We start from the raw sequence: 13549 nt of genomic DNA, 5'->3' as shown, positions 1-13549 counted from the left end.
TTTCATTCTCTAAGACAGAAAAGATCAGCATAACCAAAGGAACAGAAGCTCCTAACCAGAAGATTGGTCAAGACTTTTGGAGGAGGAGAGGCTCTCTAAAATAGTATGTAATTTGTGTAACATTAGTGAGGTCCTATCATTTTGAAATATCCATAATTAGATGAGGACAGAGTGAAAGGAGTTTGCATCTGGCCACTGCCCCAGGGGCAGTGGAGGTGGTACAGCTCTGAGGCTACTGCTGCTGTTGCTTCTGGCCCCAGGCCCACCTTGTGGGAGGAATTAAGTGGCAGTTTAGAGCAGGAGTGCAAAGCCAGCTTAGATCTGAGTCATGGTCCGGGTTGGAGGTTCTTGGGGGAGGAGGAGTGCTGGTTTGGCAGACCTTGCTGTGTAGAAATAGCTCTGAAAACAACAGCACAGCCCCTCAAGCTTGGGACAAAGTACTCTCTACTCTACAAGCAGTCATACCCCGAGAAAAAGCTCAAGAGTCAAGTAGTTGCCTGGGGACATGGCCAGGCAGTGAAAATGGGCTCTGATTCAGACTCAGACTTTGAAATCTTTCTTTGGTGATAAAAAAGACCAAAGCATACAGCTAGAAGAAGTCAACAATGTCAAAGAGCCTACATCAAAAGCCTCCATGGAAGAGCTCAAAAAGGATTTGGAAAAGCAAGTAAGAGAAGTAGAGGAAAAATTGGGAAGAGAAATGAGAGGGATATGAGAAAACCGTGAAAAACAAGTCAATGACTTGCTAAAGGAAACCCAAAAAATACAGAAGAAAATAACACCTTAAAAAATAGACTAAATGAAATGGCAAAAGAGCTTCAAAAAGCCAATGAGGAGAAGAATGCCTTGAAAGGCAGAATTAGCCAAATGCAAAAGGAGGTCCAAAAGACCACTGAAGAAAATACTACCTTAAAAATTAGATTGGAGCATGTGGAATCTAGTGACTTGATGAGAAATCAAGATATTATAAAACAGAACCAAAGAATGAAAAATGGAAGACAATGTGAAATATCTCATTGGAAAAACCACTGACCTGGAAAATAGATCCAGGAGAGAGAATTTAAAAATTATTGGACCACCTGAAAGGCATGATCAAAAAAAGAGCCTAGATATCATTTTTCAAGAAATTATCAAGGAGAACTGCCCTGATATTCCAGAGCCAGAGGGTAAAATAGAAATGGAAAGAATCCCCTTTGCCTCCTCAAAAAGATCCCCAAAATAAAACTCCTAGGAATATTGTTGCCAAATTCCAGAGCTCCCAGATCAAGAAGAAAATACTGCAAGCAGCCAGAAAGAAACAATTTGAGTACTGTGGAAACACAATCAGGATAACACAAGATCTAGGAGCTTCTACATTAAGAGATCAAAGGGCTTGGAATATGATATTCTGGAGGTCAATGGAGCAAGGATTAAAAGCAAGAATCACCTACCCAGCAAAACTGAGTGTCATGCTCCAAGGCAAAATATCGATCTTCAATAAAATAGAGGACTTTCAAGCTTTCTCAGTGAAAAGACCAGAGCTGAATAGAAAATGTGACTTTCAAACACAAGAATCAAGAGAAGCATGAAAAGGTAAACAAGAAAGAGAAATCATAAGGGACTCACTAAAGTTGAACTCTTTTCTTTACATTTCTACATGGAAAGATGATGTGTATAATTCATGAGACCTCAGTATTAGGGTAGCTGAAGGGAATATACATACATAAATGTGTATATATATATACATGTGTGTGTGTATGTATGTATATATATATATATAGACAGAGGGCACAGGGTGAGTTGAATATGAAGGAGGGATGGTATCTAAAAAAACAGGATCAAATTAAGTGTTGAGAGAGGAATATATTGAGAGAGGGAGAAAGGGAACGATGGAATGGGATAAATTATCTCACATAAGAGTGGCAAGAAAAAGCAGTTCATTGGAAGGGAAGAGGGGGCAGGTGAGGGGGAATCAGTGAATCTTACTCTCATGGGATTTGGCTTGAGGAAGGAATACCAGACACACTCAGTTGGGTATCTTACCCCACATGAAAGTAAGGGGAATGGGATAAAAAGGGTGACAATAGAAGGGAGGGCAGATAGGGGGAAGAAGTAGTCAAAAGCAAACACTTTTGAAAAGGGACAGGGTCAAGGGAGAAAATTGAATAAAGGAGCACAGGATAGGAGGGAGGGAAATATAGTTAGTCTTTCTCAACATGACTATTTATGGGAGTGTTTTGCATAATGGTCCATGTGTGTCCTGTGTTGATTTGCTTGCCTTCTTAGGGAGAGTGGGTGGGGGGGGGAGGAGGGGAGAGAATTTGGAACTGAAAGGGTTAAAAGCAGATGTTCAAAAAAAAGGTTGTTTTTGCATGCAACGGGAAAATAAGATACACAAGTAATGGGCCTTATAAATCTATCTTCTTGTACAAGAAAGTAAGGGGAAAAGGGATGGGGGGGAGTGCAAGGGGGGTGATAGAAGGGAGGGCTGACTGGGGAATGGGGCAATCAGTATATATGCCATCTTGGAGTAGGGGGGAGGGTAGAAATGGGGAGAAAATTTGTAACTCAAAATCTTGTGGAAATCAATGCTGAAAACTAAAAAATATCAAATAAAAAATCTAAAAAAAGTAGAATGGAGCAAATGGAAGCTAATGACTCTATGAGAAATCAAGAAATTATAAATCAGAATCAAAAGAATGAAAAAAAAATAGAAGACAGTGTAAAAGATCTCATTGGAAAAACAACTGCCCTGGAAAATACGTCCAGGAGAGATAATTTAAAAATTATTTGACTACCTGAAAGCCATGATCAAAAATAGAGCCTAGTCATATATCATCTTTCAGGAAATTATCAAGGAAAACTACCCTGATACTCTAGAACCAGAGGGGAAGATAAAAATTGAAAGAATCCACTGATCACCACCTGAAAGAGATCCCAAAAGGAAAACTCCTAGAAATATTGTAGCCAAATTCCAGAGTTCCCGGGTCAAGGAGACAATATTTCAAGCAGCCAGAAAGAAATGATTCAAGTGTTGTAGAAAAACAATCAGGATAATATAACATTTAGCAACTTCTACATTAAGAGATTGGAGGGCTTGGAATACGATATTCCAGAGGTTGAAGGAGCTAGGATTAAAACCAAGAATCACCTGCCCAGCAAAACTGAGTATAATTCATCAGGGGAAAAATGAATATTCAGTGAAACAGAGAACTTTCAAGCATTATGAAAAGACTAGAGTTGAGTAGAAAATTTGACTTTCAAAAACAAGACTCAAGAGAAGCATAAAAAGCTAAACAGAAAAGAGAAACCATAAGGGACTTACTAAAGTTGAAATGTTTTGTTTACATTCCTACATAGAAACATAATATTTTTAACTCATGAGAACTTTCTCGCTATTAGGATAGTTGGATGGAGGGAACATATATATATATGTATACATATATACGTATGTCTATATATATTATATATATATATATATATATATATATATATATATATATATATGGAGAGAGAGAGAGAGAGAGAGAGAGAGAGCACAGGATAAGTTCAATATGAAGGGATGATATCTAAAAAATAAAATTGAGGGGTGAGAGAGGAATGTACCGGGGAAAGGAGAAAGGGAGAGGTAGAATGCGGTAAATTATCTCACAGAAAAGAGACAAAAAAATTTTTACAGTGGTTAGGAAGAGTGGGGAGGTGAGAGGGAATAAGTGAACCTTATACTCATCAGATCTGGCTTAAGCAGGGAATAGAATTACACATTCAGTTGGGTACGGAAATCTATCTTATCCTACAGGAAAGTAGAGAGAGAAGAGGATAAGACAGTGGGGATGATAGAAGGGAGGGCAAATTGGGGGACGGAGTAATCAGAAGCAAACACTTTTGAGGAGGGACAGCATCAAAGGAGAGAATAGAATAAATGAGAGGTGGAATGGGATGGAGGGAAGTATAGTTAGTCTTTCACAACATGACAATTATGGAAGTGGTTTGCACAACTATACATGTATAACCTATATTGAATTGCTTGCCTTGTCAATGAGGGTGGGCAGGGAGGGAAGAGGGAGAGAATTTGGAACTCAAAGTGTTAAAAATGAATGTTAAAAATTGTTTTTATATGCAACTGGGAAATAAGGTATACAGGCAATGGGTTATAGAAATCTATATTACCCTACAAGAAAGTAGCGGGGAAAGGGATAAGAGAGGGGGATGGGTGAGAGAAGGGAGGGCAGACTGGGGAAAGGGGCAATCAGAATGCATGCCTTCTTGGGGTGGGGGGAGGCGAGAGATGAGGTGAAAATTTGGAACTCAAAATCTTGTGGAAATAAATGTTGAAAACTAAATATAAATTAATTAAAACAAACAAATAAAAAATGACCACTCCAACTCCTGAAGTGATGAGCAGTAACACAATCACACAATAAGACTTTCCAATCTTGCTTCAAAGAAAGCTGTGCTATATTGGGTTAATATCCATTAACAGATGTGCTTGGTTGGTAACTGTTCCTCAGGTGATAGGAAGTCCTGACAAGCAGACAAGTGCTCTAACACTAGGACCAAAGTCACTGCTTTAGGTTCTGACGTTGAATGATTTTCAGAGTGGGAAGCCAAGTCAAAGTTTCAGGCTTAATCCTCATATAGAGGCAAATAAATGAATGAGAGCCTGTTATAAGCAAACCATTTTCAGAACTTCAGTGTTGCTCTTTGCAGGATTGGTCAACCGGTCAAAATTTTCTTTTTTAAATAGTGGGCTTTTATCCGACTCTCTCATTTCCCCATAATCTCCTCCCCTGGCATCATAGTCTTTCTGATCCTCATCTTGGTCCTGGACCTGGATCTTCCCTGTCTGTCCTGTCTGCCCTCTTAGGAACCTGTGTCCTCAAGTGTACAGATGATTTCATTTTCCCCAGTAAGTTCTGTTAAAGTATTTAATGAGATTTTGAACATCTGCTTTGCAGTAGAATTCAACAAACCAGTATCCACATGCTTTCTTAACACTCATGATGATTTCCTTTCTGTTACCACTCTTGCCAAACAGTTCACAAATATTTTCCTCAGTTATATGAAAGGAAAGGATCCCGACTTACAAGGTGCAGCATTTCTTCAATAGCTTCTCTTGATCTCATTAGCTAGAAGTGCAGGGTGAGGTATTGGCCCAACTGAACATAGGACAGTGGTCCAGCATGCTCAGAAGCCCATTTGACCATGAGAGTAGGCAGGAGAGTAGCCAGGGTGCCTGGAGGTGGGTGGCCTTATATGGGCGCACAGTTAAGGTTCTAACCCAAATTTTCTGACTCCAAAAATTCCCCCTTTCTGTAATCAAGTCTGTGAAAGATAGAGATAAGTACTAAATCTATGATTTCACTGGAATAGGGAACTCCCAAGAGGTGAAAATCTCTCTGCAATTGCAATTTTGTCATGGTGGGTTGCCTAGAGCATTGAGAAGTATAATGACTTACCTAGGGTCACACTGACAAGTTTTGTTAGAGGCAGGACCACCTTTTGGTTAATGGCAGGATTACCTTTTATGTATAGTTTATATATGTCCCCGTTATCTCCTCTGATAGTGTTGGCTTCTTGAGGGCAGGGCCTATTAATTTTGTATTTGTATTTCTAGCCTAGCAGAGTGACTAGCACCTAAAATAGAAGCTTATGGCTTTTTTCAGAATGGGTTTGCGACCAGAAAATAGGTGTTGTAATAACCATCACTAAACCTCCACAGAAATGGTCAAGGAGAAGACTCACATTAACATAGTCATCATGGGACACATAGACTCTGGAAAGTCCAACACTACTGGCTACCTCATCTACAAATTTAGTAAAATTGATAAGAGAACCATTGAGAAGTGTGAGAAGGAGCCTGCTGAGATGGGAAAGGGCTCCTTCAAACATGCCTGGCTTTTGGATGAGCTGGGGGCTGACCATGACCATGGTATCACTATTGATATTTCTCTGTGGAAATCTGAGACCAGTAACTACTATGGGACCATTGCTGATGCTCCAGGACACAGAGACTTTATCAAGAACATGATTGCAGGCACATCTCAGGCTGACTGTGCTTTCCTGGTTGTTGATGCTGGTGTTGGTGAATTTGAAGCTGGCATCTCAAAGAATGGACAGACTCTTTAGCATGCCTTCTGGCCTACACACTGGTGTGAAACACCTGATGGTTGGCGTCAACTAAATGGATTCTTCCCGAGCCCCCCTACAACTGGAAGAAATAAGAGGAAATTGTCAAGGAACTCAGTATTTACATTGAGAAAATTGGCCACAACCTTGACACAGTAGATTTTGTACCCATTTCAGGTTGAAGTGGTGACAACATGCTGTAGCAAAGCTCTAATCTGCCTTGGTTCAATGGATGGAAAGTCACTTGTAAGGATGGCAAGGCTAATGGAACTCTATTTCTTGTAGCTTTGGATTGCCTCCTGTCACCGACTTGGGCAACTGACAAGCCCTGGAGTCTACCCCTCCAAGATGTCTACAAGATTGGTGGTATTGGTGCTGTACCTGTTGGCTGAGGGGACACTGATATTCTAAAACCTCGTTCGCCCCAGTCCATATCACAACTGAAGTAAAGTCTGTTGGAATGCACCATAAAGCTTTAAGTGAAGCTCTGCCTGGGGATAATGTTGGTTTCTATGTCAACAATGTGTCTGTCCATGATGTCTGCCATGGTAATATGGCTGGTGATAATGAGAATGACCAACCTATGGAAACGGCTCGATTCACTGCACAGGTCATTATGCTGACCTGCATGCACCTGTTCTTGATTGTCACACTGCTCACATTGATTCATGGCCTTTCTGGTAAGAAGCTGGAAGATGGCCCTAAATTCCTGAAATCCAGTGACATGGGTCCAGGTAAGACCAGAGACCTTCTCTGATTATTCTCCTTTGGTTCATTTTGCTGTTCCTGATATGAGGCAGACTGTTGCAGTTGGTGCGATCAAGGCACTTGACAAGGAGGCTGCTGGAGCTGGGAAGTTCACAAAATCTGCCCAGAAGGCTAAAGGGATATTCTGCACAACACCTCCCACCCCGCTCTTAATCAGTGATGGAAGAAGGGGCTCAAAACTCAAATGGCAATTTTGGTCTTATAGTAAAAGGTTGGTTAATGATTACAGAGCATTGTAAGAGCTTCAGGAGGAAATGAGTGTTTTGTGGACCGTTTATTTCATGGAACTTCAAGTTATTAGTTTTTAAAATCAGTAATTTTTAAATGGAAAAAACCAAAAATCTAATGCAGAATTTTGAGACCCTTAAAAGAGTTTAATGTGAAAAGAATTTTTTGATTGGATTGATTGTTACAAGAGATGGGCCAATTTGCGGTTGGGAAGGAGGAAATGATGATGATACTCAAAACAAAAGGCATCAAACTTATTTTTAAAAAGTGGGGACAAGACCTTTATTCCATGTTTCCCTTCCCTCTCCTTCCCACTCTTTCCACTCCTTCATCTCCTCAAGTGTTTGCTTTACCTTACCCTTTGTTCCAGTCTCCATACATTAAAAAGTCAGAATCTTCTGAATGCCCTGCCCCCTGCCACTAGGGTTGTGTCCTTGAATATGTATTTCTCAATCGCTTCCAGAGTAGAAATGAAATTGATTTTCAAAAGTCTGCGTAAAGACAAGTTCTCTTTGAAACTAAGCCCTAACATATTTCACATTATTATTTTGCGCTTGATGTTATACAGAATATGGACTGGCATAATATCTTAAGAATTGAAATTGTGCATCCATCAGAGAGCTATAGAGAAATGCATGATGGGCACAGACTAAAACCTTGGTCCAAAAGGTGTCACTAGAAAATTGATGGAGCATAAGTGAGGGATAACCTATGGAATGCCTGCATCGTGCATGGGAACCAACATTATGCAAAGATGTGGCTGGAAAGGAAGTCCTCCAGTGCTATTCATAGGCAGCCTTGGAAGCATTCATGAGCGTTCATTTCAAAAGCCTCTCTTACATAGACTGCAGAAACTGAAACTCTTTAGCTCCAGAGAAGGCAAAATGTAGCAACAGCTACAACTATCATCCTAAGAAATGTTCCTCCAGGGGCAGCTAGGTGGTGCAGGGCTAGTAGAGCACTGGCCCTGAAGTCAGGAGGACCTGAGTTCAAATCTAGCCTCAGACACTTGACACATACTAGCTGTGTGACCTTGGGCAAGTCACTTAACTCCATTGCCTGCCTCCCCCCTTCAAAAAAGAAGAGATGTTTCTCCCTGTGGAGTCTTGGAGATCATATATGAGTTCAATTTTGATCCACTAGCATCTGTGAAACAAACTATGGAGAAGATAGGAATCAGATGAGGAGAAACTACTTTACAGTTGAACCTGGTTCAACTGTTATTTTATGAAGAAGTACTACAGAGGTCATTAGACAAGGAGTGAGACTAGAGAAAGACTATTAAGGGGGGGAGGTTTGAGAGTAACTGAAGAGACTGTTTTTCCATCAAAGCTGAAGAAGACAGAAAGACGGTGCAGTGGCCTTTTTGGGTGTAATTCTTTAAACCTTTATCTTCAATAAATCAGTAAGCATTTGTAATATACTTACTATGTGCCAGTCCCTGTGCTAATGGTGTTGATGCAGGGGAAAAGCAAAACAGTGGGCACCCTCAAGGTGCTAACATTCTAATGGGGAGATAATGCATAAAGATAAAAATATATTACATAAATGCTTATGTATAAATGTAAATATATTTCTACTCAGCTTCAGTCTGTCCATCAGAAATGTTTGACAGTTTCATGTTTTATTGAACCATTTTTCTCCTCCAGTAAGATGTTTTTGTTGTTCTGTTGTGTCTGCCTCTTTGTGACACCATTTGCAATTTTCTTGGCAAAGATACTGGAGCAGTTTACCATTTCCTCCTTCAGCTCATTTTTACATATGAGGAACTGAGGCAGAGTGTTATGTGACTCGTGCAGGTCACACAGCTAATAAGTGTCTGAGGCCAGACTTGAAATCATGAAGAAGAGTCTTCCTGACTCCAAGTTCGTACTCTGTCTGCTGCACCAGCTACCCCTGCCCCCCAGAGCTAGAAGGCACCCTAAAGGTCACTTAGTCTGACCCATTCATTTCACAGAGAAAGAAACTGGGATATGAGGAGGGTAAGTGATTTGTCCATGGGTACTCATCTAATAAGGGTCAAAGGTGGGATTTGAACACCTGAGTTCTGATTTGAAATTTAACATTTTTCTATCTCACCTTCTGTGTCTTGGGATACTCTTCATGGTACCTTGGGAAAGTTTGTTCATCACTAATGACTTTCATTATATTTTCTTTACTTCTTATAACCTTGAGATAATTTGATGAAGATATCTAGATTCAAGTCTCTCTCATCCAAGCATGGGTTTTAACTCCTGACTGGCACCCAAGGCCGTGATGGGAAACATTCCTATTCTCTTATGAGATTTGAAACATCCCGAAATGAGGTTTTAATATAAAGAAGCTTGGGATTCTTCACCCTCCATCTTCAGCCCATGCAGAGAGAGAACATAAACCCCAGGGGTACTTACCAAGAGGTCAGGAAGAAGGCAAAGCAGGGAGCAGACACTACCAGCTGCAGTTTGCGCCATTCCTGGAGGCCATAGGCCAGAACCCCCAGAGACAGATGCCCCACACTTGTGCACAGTGAAAATATGACTATTACCAGGGGCCGGTGCTGGCTGGTGGTCCATTCCATGGCTGAAAGGAAACCCCAGCACAGGATTAATTTCAGACACAGGTGAGATCTCAAAGAACATGTGCAAATGTTGAAGAAGCCTTGCAGAAAAGACTTACCAAGAGTCCCACCACAAAGTATGATTCCAGATATTGAAAACCCAAGCAGGAAGCGAAGGCAACAATAAACTGGAAATGACTGGACAAAGGCAACCCCAGTGCTGAAGACAGCCATCATTAGGTAACTTGGAGGCAGCATCCGTTTTCTCCCAAACCTACACAGGAAATCTAACGACTGTGACCTCAGGGCAGAGTCATAATGTCATCCCCCCCAGCCAGCAGCCCCCACTCGGCATTGTTTTCATTGCTATCCCCTCTCTCTGAAATTCCTTCCTCCTCATGTCCTTCTAGCCTCCCTGGCTTCCTTAAGTTTCAGCTAACATTCCACCTTTAGCAAGAATCCTTCCTCAATCCTACTTAATGCCAGGGCAGTGCCTTCCTCCTGAGAGGAAGTTTATTGTGTATGTGTCTTGAATGTGCAGAGTTGTTTGCATGTTGTCTCTCCCAGGGCATGTGAGCTCCTAGAAGGTAGGGACTGTTTTTGTTTTGTTTCCTATCCCCAGCTCTTAGCCCAGTTCTTGGCACATGCTAAGTGTTTAAGAAATGCTTGTTTTCTGACTGTTGACTGAGTGACATTTGTCCCACATTCAGCCCATCACCAACCTGTCTATATTACTGGGTTCTTTCCAGTCTTAGGCTCACCTCACCCAAAAGCTCCAAAACTGAATCTTTTCCCTGTTATTATGGACTTTTGGCATAGCATGGACATAAAAAGAAAATCCTGGGTTTGAAGTCTGCTTTGGCTCTTGGTATGTGTCCTTGGGTAAGTCTCTGTACTTCCCTGTGCCTTGGTTTCCTCCTTTGTCAAATGAGTGGGTTTCACTAAATGGTCTATGGCATCATCTTCCAACTTTCAGCTCTATGGCCCTCGGCTCCCTGAGTTTCAGAAACATCTGTGTCCATGTGAAACTTACCTATCTAAGAGATAGCCCCATATGAGATATCCCACAAGAATCCCAGAGAGAAATATTGACTGAGACAAGGACTTCAGTATCTGAGAGTCACACACCAGGTCCCACTGAAAGAGAAGATGAGAGCATCAGATCTTAAAGTGAGGAAAGAGAATTTGGGTTGAGGACTCTTGCTGCCAATGTGGTAAGAGAAAGGGTACGATGGGAAAGACACTCTGGCTCAGGCTTCTTGCCCCACTATAATAATAAGAGGACATTGCCTCTCTTATATGATCATTTTTAAAAAATTTATTTTTTACTTTTAGTTTACAACCCTCAGTTCCACAAGTTTTTGGATTCTAAATTTTCTCTCCCTCCGCCTTCTCCCCCCAAACCTCCAAGAAGGCATGCAATCTAATGTAGGTGGTACATATACCTTCACCTTGAACTTATTTACATGATAAGCCAGTTGCATTGAAGAATTATTATCAACGGAACGAATCATGAGGAAGGAGAAACGACCCCCCCCCCAAATAGGAACAAAAAGAGAGCAAAAAGTTTGCCTCAATCTGCATTCAGACTCCATAATTCTTTCACTGGATGTACATAGCTTTTTCCATCATGAGTCTTTTGGAGCTGTCTTTGAACCTTGCATTGATAAGAGGAGTCAAGTCTGTCAAAATTAGTCTTTACAGATACCATGTGTCTGTAATCGTGTGTAATGATCTCCAGTTCCCCTCACTTAGCATCAGTTCGTATAAGTCGTTCCAGGTTATATTGAAGTCTGTCGGCTCCTCATTTCTTATAGCACAATAGTATTCCATTACATCCATATACCACAATTTGTTTAGTCATTCCCCAATTGATGGGCATCTCTTTGATTTCCAATTCTTTGCTACCACAAAAAGAGCTGCTATAAATATTTTTGTACATATGGGTTCATTTCCCACTTGCATGATCTCTTTGGGATATAGTCCTAGAAATGGCATTGCTAGGTCAAAGGGCATGCACATTTTTATAGCCCTTTGAGCATAGTTCCAAATTGCTCTCCAGAATGGCTGGATCAGTTCACAACTCCACCAGCAATGTAATAATGTTCCAATTTTCCCACATCCTCTCCATCATTTATCATTTTCCTGTTTTGTCATTTTAGCCAATCTGACAGGAGACATGTAGTACGTAAGAGTTGTTTTGATTTGCATTTCTTTAATCAATAGTGATTTAAAGCATTTTTTCATATGGCTATAGATATCTTTAATTTCTTCCTCCGAAAACTGCCTGTTCATATCCTTTGACCATTTCTCAATTGGGGAATGACTTGTATTCCTATAACTTTGGCTCAGTTCCTTGTGTATTTTAGATATGAGGCCTTTATCAGAGATACTGGTTGTAAAGATTTTTTCTCAATTTTCTGCTTCCTAAAGCAATGGTTTTGTTTATACGAAAACTTTTCAATTTAACATAATCAAAATTATCCATTTTTCATTTTGTAATACTCTCTATTTCTTGTTGGATCATGAATTCTTCCCTTTCCCATAAATCTGACAGGTAAATTATTCCTTGCTCTCCCAAATTGTTTATAGTATCAGCCTTGATTCCTAAATCATGAACTCTTTTTGACTTTATTTTGGTATATGGTGTAAGATATTGGTCTCTGCCCAGTTTCTGCCCTGCCATTTTCTAATTTTCCCAGCAGTTTTTGTGAAATAGTGAATTCTTAGCCCAGAAGCTGGATTCTTTGGGTTTATCAAAGTGTAGATTGCTATAGTCGTTGACTTCTCCATCCTGTGTACCTATCCTATTCCACTGATCCACACCTCTGTTTCTTAGCCAGTACCAGGTAGTTCTGATGACTGCTGTTCTATAGTACAGTTTAATATCTGGTATGGCTAGGCCACCTTCTCTAGCATTTCTTTTCATTAATACCCTAGAAATTCTAGACTTATTGTTCTTCCAGATGAATTTTGTCATTATTTTATCCAGCTTTGTAAAATAATTTTTGGTAGTTCAATTGGAATGGCCCTGAATAGATAGATTAATTTAGGTAAAATTGTCATGTTTATTATATTAGCTCAGCTTAACCATGAGCAACTGATATTTTTTCACTTATTTAGATCTGTCTTTATTCACATGAAAACTGTTTCATAATTATGTTCATATAGTCCCTGGGTTTGTCTTGGCAGATAGACTCCCAAATATTTTATAGTGTCTACAGTAACTTTGAATGGAATTTCTCTTTCTATCTCTTGCTGTTGGGCTTTGTTAGTATTATATAGGACTGCCGAGGATTTATGTGGGTTTATTTTATATCCTGCAACTTTGCTAAAGTTGTTTATTCTTTCAAGTAGTTTTTTACTTCATTCTCTAGGTTTCTCAAAAAATCATCATATTGTCCACAAAAAGTGATAATTTTGTTTCTTCTTTGCCTATTGTAATTTCTTCAATTTCTTTTTCTTCTCTTATTGCTACAGCTAACATTTCTAGTACCAAATTCAATAATAGGGGTGATAATGGACATCCTTGTTTCATGCCTGATCTTATTGGGAATGCATCTACACTTATCCCCATTACATATAATGCTTGCTTATGGTTTTAGGTGGATGCTATTTATAATTTTAGGGAATATTGCATTTATTCCTATGCTTTCTGGTGTTTTTTAATAGGAATGGATTGTATTTTGTCAAAAGCTTTTTCTGCATCTATTGGGATAATCATGTGGTTTCTGCTAGTTTTGTTGTTCGTATGATCAATTATGCTGATAGTTTTCCTAATATTGAACTGGTCTTGCATCCCTACTTGGTCATAGTGTATTATTTTCACAATAAGTTGCTGCAATCTTTTTGCTAGTATTTTATTTTATTTTTTTTAAATAAATTTCTTTCTTTATTTTTAGTTTACCA

The 13549-nt window shown here is 39.8% G+C and overlaps 1 protein-coding gene and 1 pseudogene across 1 annotated transcript in view; one reads left to right on the top strand and one right to left on the bottom strand.

Moving 5' to 3' along the window:
• Positions 1-13549, bottom strand: part of LOC118854044 (solute carrier family 22 member 11-like) — a 52783-nt gene that overhangs the window by 29280 nt on the left and 9954 nt on the right. Inside the window, exons 2-4 of the mRNA XM_036764350.1 lie at positions 10674-10777; positions 9760-9914; positions 9495-9663 (exon numbers count right to left, since the gene is read on the bottom strand). Coding sequence (XP_036620245.1) covers positions 9495-9663; positions 9760-9914; positions 10674-10777 — 428 coding nt within the window. The remainder of the gene's footprint in view (positions 1-9494; positions 9664-9759; positions 9915-10673; positions 10778-13549) is intronic.
• On the top strand, positions 5704-7115 carry LOC118853251 (annotated as a pseudogene).

This window comes from Trichosurus vulpecula, chromosome 6 (genome assembly GCF_011100635.1).
Source record: "Trichosurus vulpecula isolate mTriVul1 chromosome 6, mTriVul1.pri, whole genome shotgun sequence".
Classification (NCBI taxonomy): Eukaryota; Metazoa; Chordata; class Mammalia; order Diprotodontia; family Phalangeridae; genus Trichosurus; species Trichosurus vulpecula.
Note: the sequence above shows the minus strand (reverse complement) of the source record. Positions and strands in the feature narration are given on the sequence as shown.